The sequence below is a fragment of the Epinephelus moara genome, chromosome 15 (genome assembly GCF_006386435.1).
Source record: "Epinephelus moara isolate mb chromosome 15, YSFRI_EMoa_1.0, whole genome shotgun sequence".
Classification (NCBI taxonomy): Eukaryota; Metazoa; Chordata; class Actinopteri; order Perciformes; family Serranidae; genus Epinephelus; species Epinephelus moara.
The window spans coordinates 5,800,055-5,819,965 of record NC_065520.1 but is presented as its reverse complement, the minus strand read 5'-3'; the positions used below and the strand labels follow the sequence as shown (position 1 = coordinate 5,819,965).

Sequence of the window (19,911 nt, the reverse complement as noted above, 5' to 3'; positions counted from 1 at the left end):
ACTAATATTGATTATAACTTAAAGGGATAGTTCAGATTTTTTGAAGTGGGGTTGTATAGTCAGTGTATTACCAACAGTAGATGGCGATCGGCACCCTCTGAGTTTAGAGAAGCAGACAGTTGTACAACCACAGAAGCTAAGCAATGTACTGCTATGGATTATTTTTTAAGATTTTGATGATTAATTAAGATATAAACTCAAAAAAATCTCACTGAATAAGGGCACAGTGAAGACCTGAACACAAGCTCTATTCACAGAGCCTTCGCTCTCTGTGAAACAGCCTCATCTGGCACTACAAAAGTACGCAGTTAAAACAACTAAACAGTTATTAGAGCAATGGCCAAGCATCAGAGAGAAGAAAACACTGAGTTTGTCAAGTAAAGAGGCTCATTAGGAATGTATGATTGTTAGAATAAATAAAAAATACACAATACAGACAGATTTGTATAAAAAATTAGAAATATATCAGTTCACTGATCGAAAATGGATTGGGTTAGAGAAGTATAACTAATTTGGATAATCTATAACACGCAGTTCCCAACAGAGGCTTGGCTCAATCATGAAGAGGCACGTCAGGTGGTCTAGTGGGTTTATATGTAGCATGACACGTGGTAAATGATTTTTAAAGGGCTTTGAAAAATAGCGTTTTGACACTAAGTACTGCGACTGAAATTTGTATGTTTGGATTTGAATGCATGAGGGAAACTATTGGGAAGCTACGGACTGACGTAACGAATCTTTGAATGACGACGTGATAACCCCCTCTGTTGATCTCTTCAGGTGTCCCACCTCCAGGAGCTGGTGAGGGAGGGGGAGCAGAACATGAGTTCAGCTCAGACACAGATCAGCTGTCTGAGGGAAACTCAGGAGAAGCTCAAGATAGAGCTTGACGCTACGAGAGCCCGGGTCCGAGAGACTAGCAACCTGCTAACTGACCTACAGGTGAGGAAAATAATGAGGATGAAACCAAGAGGATTTAGAGCGTCAATACAGGAATTGCTTTATTTTGCAGCTTCATAAATTCTATAAAACTCCGTCATTTGTCGGTAATTAACGAGAAAATATGAACGTCCTTTTACCCCAAGGGAAGACTCATCTATTATTTATTTATATTAGGATACTTTAATCTCCATATAGGTTGATTTGTACACTTGCCTCTAGACAAATTTCACATTTTTGCATATTCAGCTGAAACAATGTCTCAATTAGCGCGAAAGCTTTATTGGAATTATTTAATTAGAAACATACCAGTTGAACTCTACTTTACCTACTATTAGTTGTGAATCATACAGCTCCTTCTAGGAAACAAACACAGACAAGATACTTTATCTCTGTCAAAAAACACAAAGATTATTGTGCTTGTCTTTTACAAATGGCTCTGCTATTACAGTCACTCATGACACTGATAAACCAAACGAGGGAGTATCTTCTCAGACGTTTATATCCAGAAAAATCAGCAAAAAAGTTCAGCCACAGTTTAGAAAACTGGAGGTGTTACTGTAATTTCTCAGATATGTATAATCTTCTTGTTCCCTGCCGGTGGGAAGAGCAAAGTGTTCCTGCAGGGGTCCAGCTGGTCGGTGCTGACCTTGGCTATGAATCATTGCAGTGCTTTTGAAGATGTGCCTGTTTGTGAGACTGTGTTTTTGTTTTGCTGCTTATTCACTCCTGTTTTATCGTATAAAGAATCAAGGTCAGGCCCTACATATAATGAGAGTCAGTAACCTGCTGCGTCAAGTACAGTCAGACAAACCAAACACTGGCTCCTGATAGGGTCATTTGAATTTTTGTGTTTTTGCGTCAGCCACCTTTGTTCTCCCAAATGCTTTGCACATGGGAGAAGTTCCAGTTGGTCGCAGTCTGCAACCTCAGCCACTTAATCCTACAAACTGGACCTTTAAAAATAGTCCTTGTGTGACATCTGTTTCAGTGAAGCGTCACGTCACAATCCCACCACTCCTGGCTGTGACTCTGTATCCACACACACCTCCATATAGTACAGTAGTAGCAGCCATTGTTCTACAAAAAGTCTTTCTCCTCCTCCTCCTCCTCCTCCTCCTCGTTACAATCTGCTCAAGTTTTATTGGCTTTCTCTGCTCATCAACTTATACATGAAACTGTAAACGCTAACTTCAGTGGCCTCAATGTTTTTGTAGCCAAGTCAGCCGCTCCTGCAGCTGGTTTTCACCTGTCCCTGCACGTCTGACAGTTTCCAACTACATGAACACTGATGGGCAGAGAGCCACGCTGTAGAGGTCAGTTTTAGATACACTGCCGCCTACAGTTTGAGAGAATGCGGGTTTGATGCGAGGAGAAACCGCTCAGGGTATAAAAGATCCAAATGTCTCCTCGTCACGATCCTTTGTCAGCTCACGTCCGAGCGGAAAGCATAACTGACGCTTTAGAAAGAAAGACGGGAAGAAAGGATGGAGAGATGGGGGAGAGGAAGAACATTTTGTACGCAGGAAATGAGATTTAACTGGGAAATAAGTGCGTACTGAAGGCCAGCTGTGAGATAATGATGATGAGGCTATTTTGAGTTGAGTAGTCCTGTGTTTGAAAAGAGCCCCGCTGGTAAGGAAGAGTGTAGAGAGAGACAGGAAGAGAGACTGTTCTTTTAATGTTATTATTAGTCATATAATTAATTGTTGTCGGGAAATTAAATCAATGCAAAATAATAAAAGAAAAAAGCAAAAGTGGTTGAAATGTAAATAAAACGATTGAAATGAATTGAATGTAACTCAGTCAACAACAACATGCACAAAGATGAAGTTCATATATAAATGAGTGGAAAAAGTCACAGCTGGTGGAAACTGGCACATAAAATCAGTGAATACAAAATGCTAATAAAAGAGAGAAAGAGAGATGAGTAATAAAAGAGACAGAGGACAGAGAGAGTGAATGAGGAGTGATAATTAGATGAAATTGCAGAGCGGTGCTCTTTGCTTTCCCACCAGAGCCCGGCTTCTATAAAAAGAGGAGATTTGGTTTGTGTGCAAAGGCCTAACACAGGATTGTATCTTGTGTTCTCACTGAGCTCATTGCAGGAGAGACACAAGCAGGGAGCCAGCTGATCTCTGCTTCACACTGAATTGAGACCAGCTATTGTTTAGCAGCGTAGGAACCGTTATAGCTTAGTCGCTTATTACATCATAAAAAGACAGAAAAAGACCCTCAGAAAGTTCAGCTAAAGGTTTGTCAGTTTATAGTATGAAATTATAAAAAATTAAAGGCCCCCTCCAGTGACAATCAACCTTGTTAACACGTCCATATGGTGTTTTTACACGCTACCATACCTATTATGAGCGAAACGAGCACTCAGTGCCATGGCCAAGCATCGACAATGGAAGTCTCCCGAATGCAGATTCAAGCTAGATCCTCACTAAATATGTTTACATTTAAAACTTTGCCACATATATGCCCGGCATCTACAATACTCTGGTGCTTCCGAACCCCTAAAATGGACCTTTGAAAACGCTGCTGACCCCGTTTCAGTGTGAATGGACAGAAACTGAGACTTTTGAAAACAATAATGCCGACACCCATTTTGTCATGACGTGTCAAGCCCAAACATTATCCCTACAACTAACTTACATAACTTTCTTGTGTGGTTAACTTCAGCTTGGCTTCCTCCAGAGAGGGTTAATGTTCCTGTAATGCTGCTGTATTTGCTTTGTAATGATCTGTTTTCTGCTGCCTTGACCACCTCATACTCGTGTTATTTTCAGTAGCAGTTTTACTTTGTCATTGGTCCAAGGAAAGAAATCTCTGCTCTTACTTTTTGGCATCTGCTATATTTTATGTAACTAAGCAACCACAGAGTACGCAATTTACTTCCTGTTTACATTGCGACATGCATGGCCAGTGTATGTAAGTGGCCATGTGATATGCATTTTTAGGCGTGTTAATATGGACAGAGATTATTCCTGAAACTGTACTAAAATGCTCATGTGTACGGAGATCCTTTTCATTTTAAAACACCATTTTAAAATGAAAATGTGTTAGTGTTGATACGTCCTTGGACAGCCATGGTTCGTTACGTCACAAACCAAAGGAACTATCTTTGCAGGGTGGGGCTTTCCATATCATTAGCAACACATTATTAACTGTTTGGTAACGTAGTCATGCCAAAACTATGATATCCATTACTGTTTACAAGCAAAGGTTTGTCTGTTCAGCAGGTACACTCATTATATCCGCGCATACTATATGAGTTAAAGGTGTAGAGTTACATCTAAGCCTTTTCAAGCCATGAAGAGACTTTTTTTCATAGAAAAAACCTGTAAATATGTAGTTTTATTTTATGTGCATCAACAGAAATGAGTTTTTAGGGTTTAATCGATGTCTGGAGAGGAACTTTAACAGATTATTTCCTCACAAAGCAATATTATGGTGTCTATTTTTTGCTGTTAAGAGCATTAATTGTTTAAAAAAATAGTATTTGGTTATTTAATTGAATACAATAAATACAAATAAGTACAATACACACTACGTGCTGTGTTAAAATATTACACAATCCTAATATCACATTTAATTACAGTATTTTTTATTGCACTCACTATTAAGCAGCAGTGTAAAGTAGCTCAATTGTTGTACTTAAGTGCACATTTGAGATACTTGTACTTGAGTTTTTCCATTTTATGCTACTTTATACTTTCACTCTACAAGTGAAAGTATAGAGTTAGAGGGAAATACTGTACTTTTTTTTACCATTATTATTATTGTTATTCTTAATAAAGAGCACGAATTTCCAAAATATGAATACAAATTTGTACGGCAAAATTTTGTTTTCTCGGGACCCCTCAGATTTATCTGGTGACCCTTTGGATGGGCCCCGATCCACAGGTTGGGAACTACTGGACTAAACTACCTAGCTGTATATAAAGTTAAAAGTAGCTCCACCTCGACCAGCTGCAACAATAAAATGCTGCTTACACATACTAAAAAAATATACTTATAATCTAATAATGCCATATTTAATTATATATCACTCACAGGTGCCACAGGCTGTTTTATAGTCTGTCATACTGTGATATGTTGATATGATTCAATCTAGATGCATGTCACAGTAAATTGAAATAATCAATACTACTATGATGAAATTGCAGGGCTCAGTTACAGTGAAATGTGACTCATCTCCACTGAGTGTTTTTTTTTTGTCTTTAATACTGATGAGACCATTAGTCACTTTATCTGAGAGATCCAGCCCAGCATGGACCAAACTGGGCCCCAAATATCCAAACCCCCAGATAACTTGTGCAGCAGCCCTAAAACCTGCCAGAGAACAATATCAAGGACATTTTCCCAACATATTCAGGTGGTCTGGATTTAACCACTCGAGCACTTTACCAGGAAGCTGAACAAAAGAGCTTTTAGGTCCTTTAACGAAGTCATCAGCAGATAAACCCTGGAGCCTCCTCAGCAGCAGGAAACGGCTGACCTGGTGAAGTTAGTTTCTGCCTCGGAACCAGCACATTATAAATGCCCTGTAGCCCTGTAGCCGTGGCATTATAAATAGATGTGGAGGTGGGCATTATGAGTCATCCACCGTTCAGCTATTGAAATGCTGCATCTGGTCAGGGACGGCAATTTGAGAAGATTTCGGTACTTTTAGTAGCTTCACATTGTTATTGTTAATGAGTCAGCACTCTAAATACATACAGCACACACATTTTATACTGAGTTAATGACACACTTCAGTCCTGATCACGCAAAAAATGTGTGAAATTTTGAGATAACGTAAGAATAAAATCTCGACTGGAACACATTTGCTTGGATGACACAATAAACGAAAAATTTGTGCACCTGTTTGTGTCTGCAGGAGGAGATCGAGACGCAGAGACAGCAGCATGAAGCCAGAGTGATGTCCATCAGAACAGAAGAGAAACAGAAGATGGACAAGATGGCAGACGACTTGGACCAGAAATGGAGAGACGCACTGCGGTAAATAAAAAAGCAGCCCTCATATGTGTTTCACTCCCTGTCAACCTGTCAGTGTCACATTCTCGTGTTTTGCTCTACCCATTTGTTTCCTCATCCATCTCTGTCATCTCTCGCCCCCTCTGCTTCACAATCACACTTGTTATTATCATAACAAGTTGCCAAAGCACTCATGGATATTAATAAGAGCGAATTGGAAATGAACACCAGCGGAAGCAAGTTTATGGAGGCATACAATATTTACAGACATGCTGTAGCAGGACAAAATGAAGCAGAATGGGCGCAAATGCAATGAGGTTTAATTTGACCAAACTCTCCGTAGGGAGGAGGTGCGCCTGTTAAAGGAGGAGTTGACCGAGGAGTATGAAGCGGACAAACAGGCGGCGCTGACTCAGCTCTCCCAGCAGAAAGAACTGGAGATGATGGCGGCAAGAGAGGGCTGGCAGAGGAAGGTGGAAGACCTGCTGGAACAGGTAAAGCACACGTGCCCACACTGCAGAAGCCACGACATAAGGAGCACACGCACGTCATGCTGCGACCAGCACAGCTTGATGTGCGTGCTAAATTAGTAGCATCACACACCTGGCACTGAGCAGGTGTACAGTCTGTTACGAGCACACACAGTATCTGGTATTAGAGGGCGATGTGTACATATCTTTATTTGGGTTTTTACAGCAATTGTAATTATTTAGCTTTTACTTCAGAATTTCTGTCTTCTATTGAGGAAAAGCTTTTGAAAAACATTTTAACACAGATGATATGGCACACCCCTAGTTTAAAGATGTATAAACATGGTGGGCTGACCTATCTGACATTTCTGCTGTGCTTATTTCATGTACTGTGTTGCTTTGCGAACATCTTTGAAAAACCAAATCTGCCAACACAGAAGCTCAGCGGCATACTGCTACGGACAGGCGCCTCAGCCAAAACAACCCACGAAACCTAAACAATATCAGTTTAAGTGTACGCTATGTGTGGAACATTTTCACTGCTTTACCTCACACACTAACTGATCAAGGCAGCCGTAGACCAGCAAATGGCTGTTTCTGTCAGTGGACTCTGGTGGCGTTGAGATAACGGCTTCAGCTCCCTGTTGGAGAAGGCTGTCTAATGGAAAGGTAAAACTGTAAAGAATATTATCACTAAAACTGGTTCTTGTATGTGGGCCTTTTAATATTTGTGATGTTGGGGTTTTCTAGGAGGGTTAATGTGAGCTAACAGAATATTGAACTTGGGGACGTACAGCAGGACCCTGACGACATATATACACACCCGGATGATATTTGGGAGGGTCAGGCTCGGACTGCCAACATAATGCGATATTTTGCGACTCTGAAATTGAAATTTATACAGCGGGGTTCTCAGGGACAGGATGAAAGCTGGAGGCAGTGTGGTAAATCAATAGCAGCCCACTTTTATACATTTTGAGGCTGCCCTCAGATCCATTCATATTGGCATGAGATCGCCAAAGAAAGAAATAAAAATCAATTTTACAATAGAATTTGATTGCTCTTTTGTGACATTATACCTGGGCATAATCCAGACGGGCTCACGGCCCAGGATGAATATCTTTATAAAGTACTTTTGGGTAGAGAAAGCCATCACACAGAAGTGGCTGCAGACATCAAAGGACAACTGGATCATAAGTGTCAACGAATACACAAAAATGAAGTACATACTGTAAGGGATGTAACCCACTGCTCTGTGGCAAAGTGTGGCTTATACCAACACCAATAAGAAAATATATTTTGGGCCACAAAACGTTCAGTTTAAATCTGATTCGCCCCTTGCTTTGATCGAAACGGGGACATCCACAACCCTGACCTTTCCCCCTGCACCCACTTTGGGAGTCACTTTGATGGACAGCTCCGCTCGTTAAGGCCTGGAGACGGCCTGGAGCACAAAATGTCTCTGTCCGAGGAGAGATACAACTCCATCTCACACACGCGCGCGCTCTCACAGGCTTTGCTGCCTCTGACTGTGTCTGTGAACGTGATTTACAGCGATGCCATAAACAACCACTTCACCTGCTTTACAATTCACATAATTCCCACAACAACAATAAATCGGCCTGAAAAGACTAAAGGATTTAACTTCGCTTCCTGTGCTATTTTGGTCCAATTTCTCTCTTCTTCGCCCGGAGAGTGATGCAGAATGCAAAACACAGCTTTTGTTTTTTTAATGAGTTTTTCCCCAAAGCCTGTGTCTCTCCTCGTACACACAGCTGTACATACACGTACATAGGCACTTCATGCATACACACACTGAAGACGCAGATCTGAAGAGTGTGTGTGCGCAACATGCGTTTGAAATTAGGAGTCAAGTTCTCCTCATAGCTACAAACACTGGAGAATTTTTCTGATGGGAGTGAAAGTGGAAATTAGAATTAAAGCTCAGTCGCAACAGAGAGCCATTTGAGTTTGGGTTTAAAGCTCAGACGCTTGTCTACTTATACTCATGGACCCGTCCGCGCTGAGCATACTGCCTCTGGGTAATTCAGAGCTCAGCTGAGTCACAGCTGAAACCTGAAAGAGGCTCGTCCTGATTTTGCCAAGACGCCAGTGGCCTCAGATAAACAGTTTCTGACAGGCTGGAGGCAGCAACCACCAATGCCAGCTTGGCAACTTTTCAGACGCCCTCAACGCCCAGATACGTAAGAGACGAAGCTCAAGGCAAAACGCCATGAAACTAAAGGAAACTTTGAAGGAAATCATCATGTTTGTTGTTTGACACAAAGTCAGACAAGAGAAACATTATTGGTTTTGGCCAAGTTGAAATTTATTATTTAAAGAAGATTAAGATTTAGCCGGGATGCACTGATTTATCGGCCAAACATTGGTGTTGGTTGATATTTGCCTTGTTGACTACCCTGCCTATCAGCAAACTGACAGAAACATCTGACATACTGGACACTATAGACGTTAACTCTGATGTCGACGATGTCTTATACAGCCACAGAATGTATATAAAGATGGAGGACATATTTTTGCTGCCATCTTGCTTAGGTGATGTCATTTGGAGCCAGAGTCTGTGCAGTAGCTGCAGTAGTGCAGCAGCGTGATAAAAACTACCTTAAATGAAAGAAACCATCTTTGGGAAAAATTTATTTGACGTATACTTTTCCATAAGTACGTTTACCTATTGGCAAGTAAAAAAAATTAATGTCAATCAGTATCAAAATTGTCCAATTTTTGTTTATTTTAAACATAGCTATTGTTACTGGCCCAGAATTTATCACTCTGTGCATCCCTAAAATTACTTGCCTCTTTGGTTTTGAGGCAAAGTCCATGTATCTGTGCTGCTCTGTGATGGACCACTGATCTGGCCGCAGTGTTGGACAGCAATTAATCTGCAGATTAATGTCTTAATTAGCTGATTAATCATTTGGTCTGCAAAATGTCAGAAATTAAAAAAATAATTCCCCCTGTAGTTTCCCAGTGCCAACAGTTCAAAACCCCCAAATTATAGATTTACTATCACATTAAAAAAGGAAATTCAGAAGGTTATTTAAGCTTTAGCCAGGACAGGGAGGAGGAGGAGGAGGAGGAGGAGGTGGCACTAAAAAATAATTTCATAAAGGCTTGTGTAGTGAGCGCTGTCTGAATTTCTTATATCAGTTTTGGTAACTAAACATGCTGCGTTTTAAACTGATCACGCAGAGTGGCTGAAAATAAACATCAAACAATGTCACAGACCAAATACCTAAGGAGCTTACACTGTGTGTGCATACATGTCTGTGTGTTTGTCTGCGTCTGTGATCTCTGCGTGTGTGTTTCCTCTCATCAAAGGGCTTCGGTGAATTGTGCTTTTTAAATTTTTATTCCTTTTGTAATTTTCGCTGCATGAAGACACAGCCCTCTGAGTCCTGTGTGTATTAGTGTGTGCTATAGAGAGAATCACTGTGTATACGTGGTTTGATACCACACACATCATTTTCATCAAAGTCTTGACAAGAGGGAGAAAAAACATGTTCTCCAAAATGTTAAACTATTCCTGTGAAGGCAACATTAACATGAGACATCAGCTGGGAAAACATTTTTCATGGTTTTATCTCAAACTCGAAGGACAGTAGATAATAAAAGAGTCTTTCTCAGGTACAGCCACATCATACCTTATGCATATACCTCATGCATCCCTCAATACTGGCATGCATCCATGTGCATGATATAAATGTTCCCATAGATGAGACTGTCCAGGAAAAGGCTGTTGTGAAGACAAATGGACTCAGGTAGAACTGAAGTGATCTGCCATGTATTGACCTACTTTCAGCTCCAGCGAAACACCAGCAGCACTGGAGGCTCAGAGACTCACACTCCCCTCAGATACACTCCGACACTTCACTTCACATTTAAAGCGTTGAGCAGCTCTGTTTCTGTTCACCCACGATCCATGATTGAGACTAACAGCTGTCAAAGTGACAACAGGAAGTCTCTGCTGTGATGGATGAGTTATCAGCTGTAATATAATCATTTTTAGAGGCATTTTTGTACAGCAGATTTTTTCTTTTTACCTGTTGTCTGTTATTATACATTTCTCATGTCTGCCTCCCTACACTGCTTGTACGTACACTGCGAACTAAACGTGCTGCTACCTGGTGGCTACGTTTTTGTTAAGTCCTGACCACATGCCGGTGAAGATTCTCAGTCGTCCAGGTCATGGATGACTAGCTTGCTTGCTTGGATGAGACGCGCAACATCTTCAAGAAACGCAAGCAAGTCCAGCTGCCTACGATATAGCACTTATGAGTCCTGACCACACTTTTGCGCTGCCATTGGCTGGAGGCTACACACCCACTAACATCCCAAACACAGCAAAGTAAGAGGAAATTAAGAAAATACTAGGCCCCCAGGAACAGAGCCAGGCTCATACCATGGACCGGGTTCGTCACTTGATGCCATTGGGCCCAAAAAGACTTTTTCTCACGAACTGACATTGTAAAAGAGACGTCTGTGAATCAGTGGATACTTTTTTTGACCAAATTACTTGTTTCACTATCGGGATCACACACAGGAGTCCATTTACAATTAGGACTCCTGTGTCTGTCATCACCGGATCAAACCACACATCAGCCTCTCGCATTTGATAGACAACCTCACATACAGTTTCAGAGGAAGGGAAATTATTTACTGAATATATTAAAGCCCCACTAAGAAGTGTGTTGTATATGTGTGTGTGGGTGAGTGTGTGTGTGCAATCCTTATCTATAATGACTACTCTTTCATTAAGATGTTTTCATTACCGGGTTGTAGCCCCAGGCTGCTTTGTGTGCGTGTGTCGACACAAGAGTGCGTTTAATTAAAACATCAAGGGTTAGAGACAGGCGCCGCGGGTTGTTTAAGGTATTCCCACTTTGTTAGTCCTGTGTGTCCAGTTATTTTTCTGTCGGTGTAAAAATGATCCATTTAAACAGACATGTAGCGGACACAGGATGTGAGGATATACCGTAGAGGTCATCCCTCAGTCTTTTTAAATCCATATCTACTGTTGAACCCCATAAACTTCATTCCAGCCCTGCTCCTCATCCTCTCATTTAAAATCCATCTTACCTTGCAGCCACTAATGTAGTACTTCTACAGCACTAAATCCCGCCGGGGATTTAACAGCCGGAGCTTGAGGAAGAGTGGCGTGCGGAGGGGCCAGAGCCGTCAGTCTGGCCCCTAATAGTTCCAATATCTCCTCAAAACAAAACGGTTTTGTGTGCTGTGATGGGGCTTATGCTAGTTGGCTTTATGTCCTTTGGTTGTGTGTGCTTTCACTCGATGTCTGACAAGCTGTCGGCCTAATCTCCAACCACAGCTCTGTGTTTGGCTTATATCCATGTGTCGATACCACCACCAGTGAGTACTTGTCAAAAAGATCTCGACTAAAGTCAAAACAATCTGTGGGAAACGTATTTTTATACGAGGATTAAAGACGACACGACTCAGGAGGAAACAAAGAAAAAGCAAAGATAGTTTTAATGTTGACCTAATTAAATGTTTGCAGTAAGTTGAGCAAGTTGTTCATTTCCTGGAGATATATATTTCTCAAGTGTCCAAGGCTTTTTGCTCTAAAGAAGACATTTAATGTGACATTGCTGCACAGAAAGAAAGCCAGTAATTACTGTTTTTATCCTCAGTGCAGGGCCAAACTGACCTGTCCACATTTTCTTTTACAGTCCGTCCGTCCATTTCTTTACATACGGTCCATGACTGCTTTGCCCTTCACTATAAACGCCACTAATTATATCTGCTTCTCTTGGTATTTGTCTTCTCTGTCCAGATCTCTCTGTTGAAACAGTCCCTGGAGTTGCAGTTGTCTCAGTCCCAGGCGTCACTCCAGCAGCTGCAGTCTCAGTTCAACCAGGAGAGGGAGCTGCTGAGCCAACAGCTGAAAGGTGAGCTGGTCTATATGACGCTTTCCTCCATGAAATTTTCATTTTTCACCCTGCACATTTGATAATATTTGTCGCTACTGTTAGCAGTTTAATATGAACGATGAAAGACTCCCTGATCACTGATTATTCTCCCACAGCTGCAACGTGCACGCGGCACGAGATCAGGTCATGGTTGCTCCTAGCATGATGGAAAACGATGATGTCTTGCAATTAAATAGAAAATTAAGGATGGGTTGGAATAAAAATGCATCACTCAAGTTTCAGCATTTTTGTGTTTGTACAAGACTTAGGATTTCATGTCGATGCTTGTGTGCGTGTTTGCAGAGATGCAGAGAGAACATCAGAGGAGAGAGCATCGATTACAGGAGGCTCACTGCTGTGCCCTGAGCACCATGGAGGAGGCCAGACAACACCAGATAAGGGTAGGAGTCACACACACATACACACACACACACACACACACACATCATGCATGAATGTAAGTATATGTGCAATCTTTTACTTGGGATTGGGCATGTTTACTGCAGTCCTTGAATAAAACTGAATCAAAATCAGATGCCACAATCAAAATACGCGTTTGACCCAGCACGGTGGAACCACCATCGCTACTGGCTGAAGTTCTGGCACCTTAAAGGAATACTTCACCCCCCCAAATAAACATTTATATATCAGTTACTCACCCCTTGTTATGTTGAATTTGTGACAAAAACTTTGCTTTGCACGCATGCCTCCACGGTGAATCCAAAAACATTCAACATTCATTCGTCAAAAGCTGAAGTCATAAGGGTCCCCGTTTAACAACAGTGAAACTACATTAAAATATCTGTTAACAAACTCTCACACAACTCATGCAGTATAATCTAAAGCCTACTTCAGACCAATGATTCGCAATGAGACGAATCCATTTTAGAACACTGCAGAGAAAAGTTGCAGGTGTGAACTGATCGGTCAGAGCTCGACTCAAGCCGGCTGATGGTGTCACCTGCAACTCTGCTAGTCAAATCGCCAGCGCCTGGTTTTAGCATGTAAAGCACATCACCTGTTTCAACAGCCAATCCCCCTATACTGAAGTCCTCTGGTCATGTCTAAATGACAATAGACACCGTGTTTGCTTGCTGCGGCAGGCATTCCATCCCCGCCAAGCCCTCTATTTCCGTCCTCAGGGTGAGCCGGTGTCAGACAGTGGGTCGCCGCTACTGCTCGCTGTATATGCTTGTGCCCCTCACACACATCCTCATTGACTGATTAATTGGCACATTAACATGAATACAGTCCATCTGATACTTGTTTTGTTTCTGTTTTTCGCCATTTCATCACTACTACAAATGTAACTGTAGCCAGTATCTCACTATCACTGTCCTCATTCATATTTTAAGAAGCTACAAATTATATTCAGCCACAGAATAAACCTGAAAAGCTGGAAATCAGAACAGAAGTAGTGGCAGAGAGATGATACACCGTCTCATCTAGTCTCATCGCTGTGAACCTGCAGGTTTTTAGAAAGTTGCAGAATGGGACATCTCAAGTAGTTGCCTGTTTTGTCGTACTTGTCGTCTCGTAGCGAATCTTTGATCTGAACTGGGCTTTAGTCTTCTTTATCCTCATATGCTCAGTACCTCCCAAACAGAGAGACAGCTTTTTCTGACAAGGAACAGAACGGAAAGTGAAACTTCTCTTCAAAGCCAGACTCCATTGACAAAAACAGTAATTCTGCCTCAACACACAACACAGGAGCTGCCTTATCAGTTAGTTTGTTTGTGTTATTGTGTGACTTTGCTGAATCCAAACTAACCCTTTAAAACACCAAAGTCACAAAATAACACAAACAAACTAAATGATTAAAGCAGTAGTGGACCAGCACCTCCCGTGTTCAGCGAGGTAAAATTACTGTTTTTGTCAATGGAGTCAATGGAATTACTAGTTAGTTTTTGGATTCTTTGTAAGTGTGGAAGCATGCGAGAAAAATATTTTTTATTTCAGGAAATCAACATAACAAGGGATAAGTAATTAATATACATATACGTTGTCATTCATGGGGTGAAGTATTCCTTAAAGTTCAGGCAGCATTAGCTCAGAATGCACTCACATGTGTGTATATATATATATATGTGCCTTTACACCTGTGAAAATGTGCTTTTCAGAACAAAAATGTGCTGCTGCTGTACCTATTTTTTCACTGTTTTCACCTGCCGTCTGTGATCAGCAAAAGCCCCCAAAATAGTGTTTCTGGTGCGAGCTGAGATCCTCAGTATGAGCACTGAAGATTCTCTCTGACATGTAACTTGATTTGTTGTCCTGGGACTCTCCACCCACAGCATTATCCTGAAGTCGTTCCCTCCTGAGAGGAAGTGATCGCCTCTTACAGTTTGGAAAGTGCAGTAGTCAGTGTTGCAATTTGGACTCCTTTTTCAATTTAGTCTGTAGCACACTGATTATTACTTTATGAGTGTGTGTAGGAGAGAAGTATCGGTTGTAAGACTCTGTGAGTGATGCTCTACAAACTACCAACACAATACACAGACGTGTTTCAGTTGTTCTATTAGCATTAGTTTTAATTTAACGATCCTTCTCCTCCTGCTGCAGAGTAAATTGGAGGTTAAAGATTCATAAAGCAATTAAATCAGCTGAGAAAGCTCCGACTCTGTGAAACTATTCATTAGGTTCATCTACTTTAATTTCACTCATTTCCTTCCTCAGTGATATTGAAAATGAGCCAGGGTGGTAATAGCTTATTGTTGACTTTATGGTTGAAGCTCCCATATAATTACACTGCAGGCAGAAACATTGGATGATTTTTTGTACTGCCCCATTGAACAAAATGATTGTAGCACTCTGTCTATGAGGGGAAGTGTCAGGTACCTTTTAATGTTGTTTCAGTTCCTCCTGCTTAAGGTCATGGATCCCATAATGCACCTTTATGGAAATGAGGCTGTTTAGTAGGTGTCATTTTATGCCTGCTAAACAAAGTAAGGCAGGTTTTTGCAGAACGACGCTAAAGCTGCAACGATTAATCGATTAGTTGTCAACTGTTTATATAACCTGCAACTAATTCAATAATAAATTAATCAGTTTGAGTATTTTTAGAAGATAAAACAATCCAAATTTGTTGATTCCAGCTTCTTAAATGTAAATATTTTCTGGTTTCTTTGCTCCTCTGTGACAGTAAACAAAACAGGACATTTTTTGAGCGTCATTTTGGGCTTTGGGAAACATTGTCCAAACTTATTCATTATTGGAGGAACTAATTGTCTAAATGACAATGAAAATATTAATTAGTTGCAGCCCTAATTTAGGCTGATCTCCCAAAAACTATTTGTGCATTCTTTTCCCAATGTGATCTCATCCCTGCTCGTCACATCATGCAGCCTGGGCAGAAGCCTGGCGTCACTGTGATGATGCTGGGGGCAGCCTTTTGCATTGTGTCTTGACTTAGAAGAGGTTGGCAGTTAGGTTTAGGCAACAAAACTACTTGGTTATGCTTAGGAAATGATCACAGATGTTGTTGCTTGGTCTCCTCGGGTCAAAGTCCGGTGTTCGTGAACCCACCCGCCTTGAGTAAACTTTCACACTCTTTAAACTACGTCCGTCGCTCTGTGCGTCTAATAATGACGCAGATAGGTTCACTGGAGTTGGTGGAAAGCCTGGTGCATCTCACACAGACTAGTGACGTAGATGACACTGCCTAAGTGGCATATTTTGATGCCGTGGGACTGAGACTAGGCTCCCTTTTCACAGACAAAAAGCATTAATGATGCTTCTCTTTTTCCTCAACATTACACCACTGATGATACGGTTCATGAAGGGTGCACAGTGGGAGCAGGCTTTAGCATATATAATTTACATATATTTTGCATATAATTTATACGACTCATGACCCTTTTTACTGAAGAACTTTCCCTGCTGTTGCATTTAAAGATTCTTTGTCACCAGAGAGTTAGCAACCAAACAATTGTTTTCCATAGAAGAAGTGGCTACTATTACCTTATCCTTTTCACAAACCCAACTCAGTTCTTCATATCGATTTTTATATCAATTTCCTGCAGGAAATCAATGCACATTACCAATAAGTGTTTTCACATGGACCTGAATATTCCATGAATAGTCATAATTATAGCCCCATCCGAATGAAAATGGTGAGCTGAGGTAAAACGCTACATTTGAATGACACTGCCAATTAAACTTTACAAAGAGAAAGCAGAATATTGTGATGACAATGACTTATTCTTCTCAGTATTACTTGGCGGAGCTGTCTCTCCACACTCCACCATTTGCTCCAATGTTTTGTAGCTGTGAGCTCTGTCTCTATTACGCAGTGCATTGTGGGACAAACAGTGTCCAACAGCACACTCCATAATGAAGCGGATTAAGTCTTCATACTGACTGTTTTGAGTGTGATTAATTTTTTTCATTAATGAAACACTACATACTCAAAACCTGATGGGAATTAGTATGGAATTGGGACACAGCTGCAGTGTTCATTCTTTCTCCCTGTTTTGTCTTCTGGGTTTAATTTTCTAAAACAACATGTCTTCATAAATGCAGCTCTTTCTTTCAGCGAGCGCTCATTCCTCAAATATTATATGTCAGAGCATCCTTTGGGTTCTCATAACTGTGTCACCACATGGAAAAATGTATTTTTGATGTAACTGGTTAAATCCTCTCCTCCCTTTCTCCCTCCTCCTTCTCTTCCCTGCCCCCTGCCAGGCTCTGGAAGAGCGTCTGAAGCAGGAGCAGAGGGAGGAGGTCCATGCTCTGAAGGAGGCCCACAGGAGGACATTAGACATCCTGAGACAGCAGTCGGACCAGGAGCTGCAGACGCTGCGATTTGAGCTGGAAGACGAGGGGAAAGCAAAGCTGGGTAAATGATAATACATATAAACGGCATGGTTTTAAACTACAGCAATGACTTCTCTACCCCCAGAGAAGATGTCTCTACCCATGGTGATGATGTTGCTACCTGCTGTGTTGATGCTTATTCCTGTCATGATGATAAAAATTCCACCTCATTCTGCGTCTTTTGACTATTAAAAGAATAGAAGGAAACACAACCACCCGTGATCCAAGCGGCGATGCAAACCTCTGCAAGATGTTTAGATTGTAAAAGACTCTGTGAGAGAAACTGTGTGATAATGGGACTAAATCAGCAAATTGCATTTAAGAATAATAATAATCAGTGACAGGATAATGACACTAGGTATAAGACAAAACTTTTACCCACTACTTTTCGTGTCACGTTGTTAAAAGGCTTCCCTGCATTTAATTGCACTGAGGATACAAGTAATCAAAACTGAACGTCATGTTAAAATATCTGGCATAAAGAGACAATCTGCAATAGAAAATAATTGCCTCTTTCATTAAGGTGACCTTGAGATTAAATAAAAGAAAAAGTAAGTTTAAAAGGAGATGATGAAAAGCTCTACTTTTGTTGGAAAAGGATTCACAAGAAAATATACAGTACATCTATGATCTGCTCTCAGTGGTAACACTTGTACAAACTGTCATATTTCATCTTACTCTCATCTGTCTCGACCAAAAAAAATTTGGTCGGACAACAGCATTTCGCCCAACTGATCGACCAGTTGACCAATAGCTGTGAGCCCTGATAATGTTTCTACCCATGATGCTGAGATGTTGCTTGACGTTTTTACCCCATGTTTAAATATCCACTGTCTTTAACTCTGGTGTCTCTGTCTGGCAGCGTCTCTCCGTGCAGAGCTGAACCACCTCCACGCTGCCTCCATAGAGCATCTAAAGCAGATCCACCTCAAAGAAAACACTAACGCCAAACGAGAGTTAGAGAAAGCGATGGAGCACAGCCACCAGCAGGTAACTGTGTCTCTACTTTACTTTGTATCGTCTGCTTTCTTCTTTGTTCTTTTCTTGTGTTTGTGTGTGACCTAGTTAAGATCCCCCAACTTGTTCTCTTTGCTTTTCTCTGTTAATTTGAACAATGCTCATGTATTTTTTTCTAGGAACAAGAGCTCCTGGGTCGTATTTCAGACCTGCAAGCGGAGCTGTGCTCTCGTAACAACCGCATCACTGATCTGGACCATGAGATCCACTCTCTGAACGAGACCATCGACACTCTGACCAGAGAGCTGGAGATAAAGGGTAAAGAGGTGCTGCGGGTCCGCAGTGAAGCTAACCATCAGATAAGGTACATAACACCATTCAGCAGATAGTTGGAAGCCAATATGTGTTGTATTTTATCGAAGGGAGCAGAACTAAACTGTGACTGACCCAGTTTTCAGACGATTAATCCTGCACTCTTGTCATTTGGGAATATCCATCTAAACAGTTTATAATCAAAAGCATCATCTTGGGAAGTGTTCTTGCTTTGAAACTCATCTATGTCATGACATGTTTCTGATGTCATGATGAGTTTAGACTTTGTGACTTTGAACAAACAAGACACAGTAGGTACAGCACCTCTGAGTGGTCATTTTGGGAGCTGAGTTGTGACCATTTGAAGTGAAAATAGACAAAACTTTTGTTCTAACTTTTCATTAAGGAGTGAATTTTGATTGCACAATGTAATAGCTATCGAATAATGCGTCTAGATTGGTTCCCTATAAGCCTCATTTTCACTATTCACTGCTGCACAACCAAAACAAGAAGAGGATAGCGCATTTGTTTTCCCTTGGTAGCTATCGGGAGCTATCCCCAGTTACCAAAGAGTATCAATACAAGTTCAGGGGGAGTTAAAACGTTGTCTTTCTTTCTCCCACTTTAATTTGACCACAACATGCATATGTGTTCCAATAACACACAGTGAAAGTTTTGTACTTAGATTTCATGCTTTTCCAGTGGTTCTCCAGTGGTATAAATGCACTTCCACAGAGCTGGGGGACTTGCAAGAAACAGATATCAACACAGATATCCTGACCTCTGCTCCCTTGTATGGGTCAAGCCCCCAAAACACTCAATGCTACACTTCTTATGATGTAATTCAACAATAACGAGTGTCACTGTTACATGGTTTGTCAACCAGAGAGCACTGACAAGTTAATTTTTTTTTTTTTTTTTAAACATATGTTTATTGCACATTTTGTTAATGTACAAACGGTGAACAACATAGAACAAGAAGGCACATACAAGAAAACAGCAACAATAATAATAATAGCAATAATAATGATGAAAATAAAATTAATAAATAAATAACTGGAGGAAAAATAAATAAATAAATAAATAAATAAATAAGTACACTTTTAACCACAAAACAAAATATCATTGCATGTGTAAGAATCATGGTGGTCGAAAGATAAATAAATGAAAAAAAAATAAATAAAATAGATGCATATTTCTATTAATATATATACACACACAGATACATGTACAGTACATGTATGTAAAAGTCTAAATATGTATACTAAATCAAGCTAAAATGAAAAGATAGATAAATCTTTAGTTCAGCNATAAATAAATGAAAAATAAGTAAATAAAATAGATGCATATTTCTATTAATATATATACACACACAGATACATGTACAGTACATGTATGTAAAAGTCTAAATATGTATACTAAATCAAGCTAAAATGAAAAGATAGATAAATCTTTAGTTCAGCTCATCATTCCAGCCATCTACTTCAATA

General features: G+C 40.6%; 1 protein-coding gene across 4 annotated transcripts in view; it reads left to right on the top strand.

The window, feature by feature from the left end:
- Positions 1-19,911, top strand: part of LOC126402020 (protein FAM184A-like) — a 71,146-nt gene that overhangs the window by 33,082 nt on the left and 18,153 nt on the right. For all 4 annotated transcript variants that reach the window (XM_050063663.1, XM_050063664.1, XM_050063661.1 and 1 more), the window contains exons 12-19: positions 781-942; positions 5,822-5,943; positions 6,263-6,413; positions 12,202-12,316; positions 12,641-12,738; positions 17,021-17,174; positions 18,015-18,142; positions 18,289-18,473. In XM_050063663.1, coding sequence (XP_049919620.1) covers positions 781-942; positions 5,822-5,943; positions 6,263-6,413; positions 12,202-12,316; positions 12,641-12,738; positions 17,021-17,174; positions 18,015-18,142; positions 18,289-18,473 — 1,115 coding nt within the window. The remainder of the gene's footprint in view (positions 1-780; positions 943-5,821; positions 5,944-6,262; positions 6,414-12,201; positions 12,317-12,640; positions 12,739-17,020; positions 17,175-18,014; positions 18,143-18,288; positions 18,474-19,911) is intronic.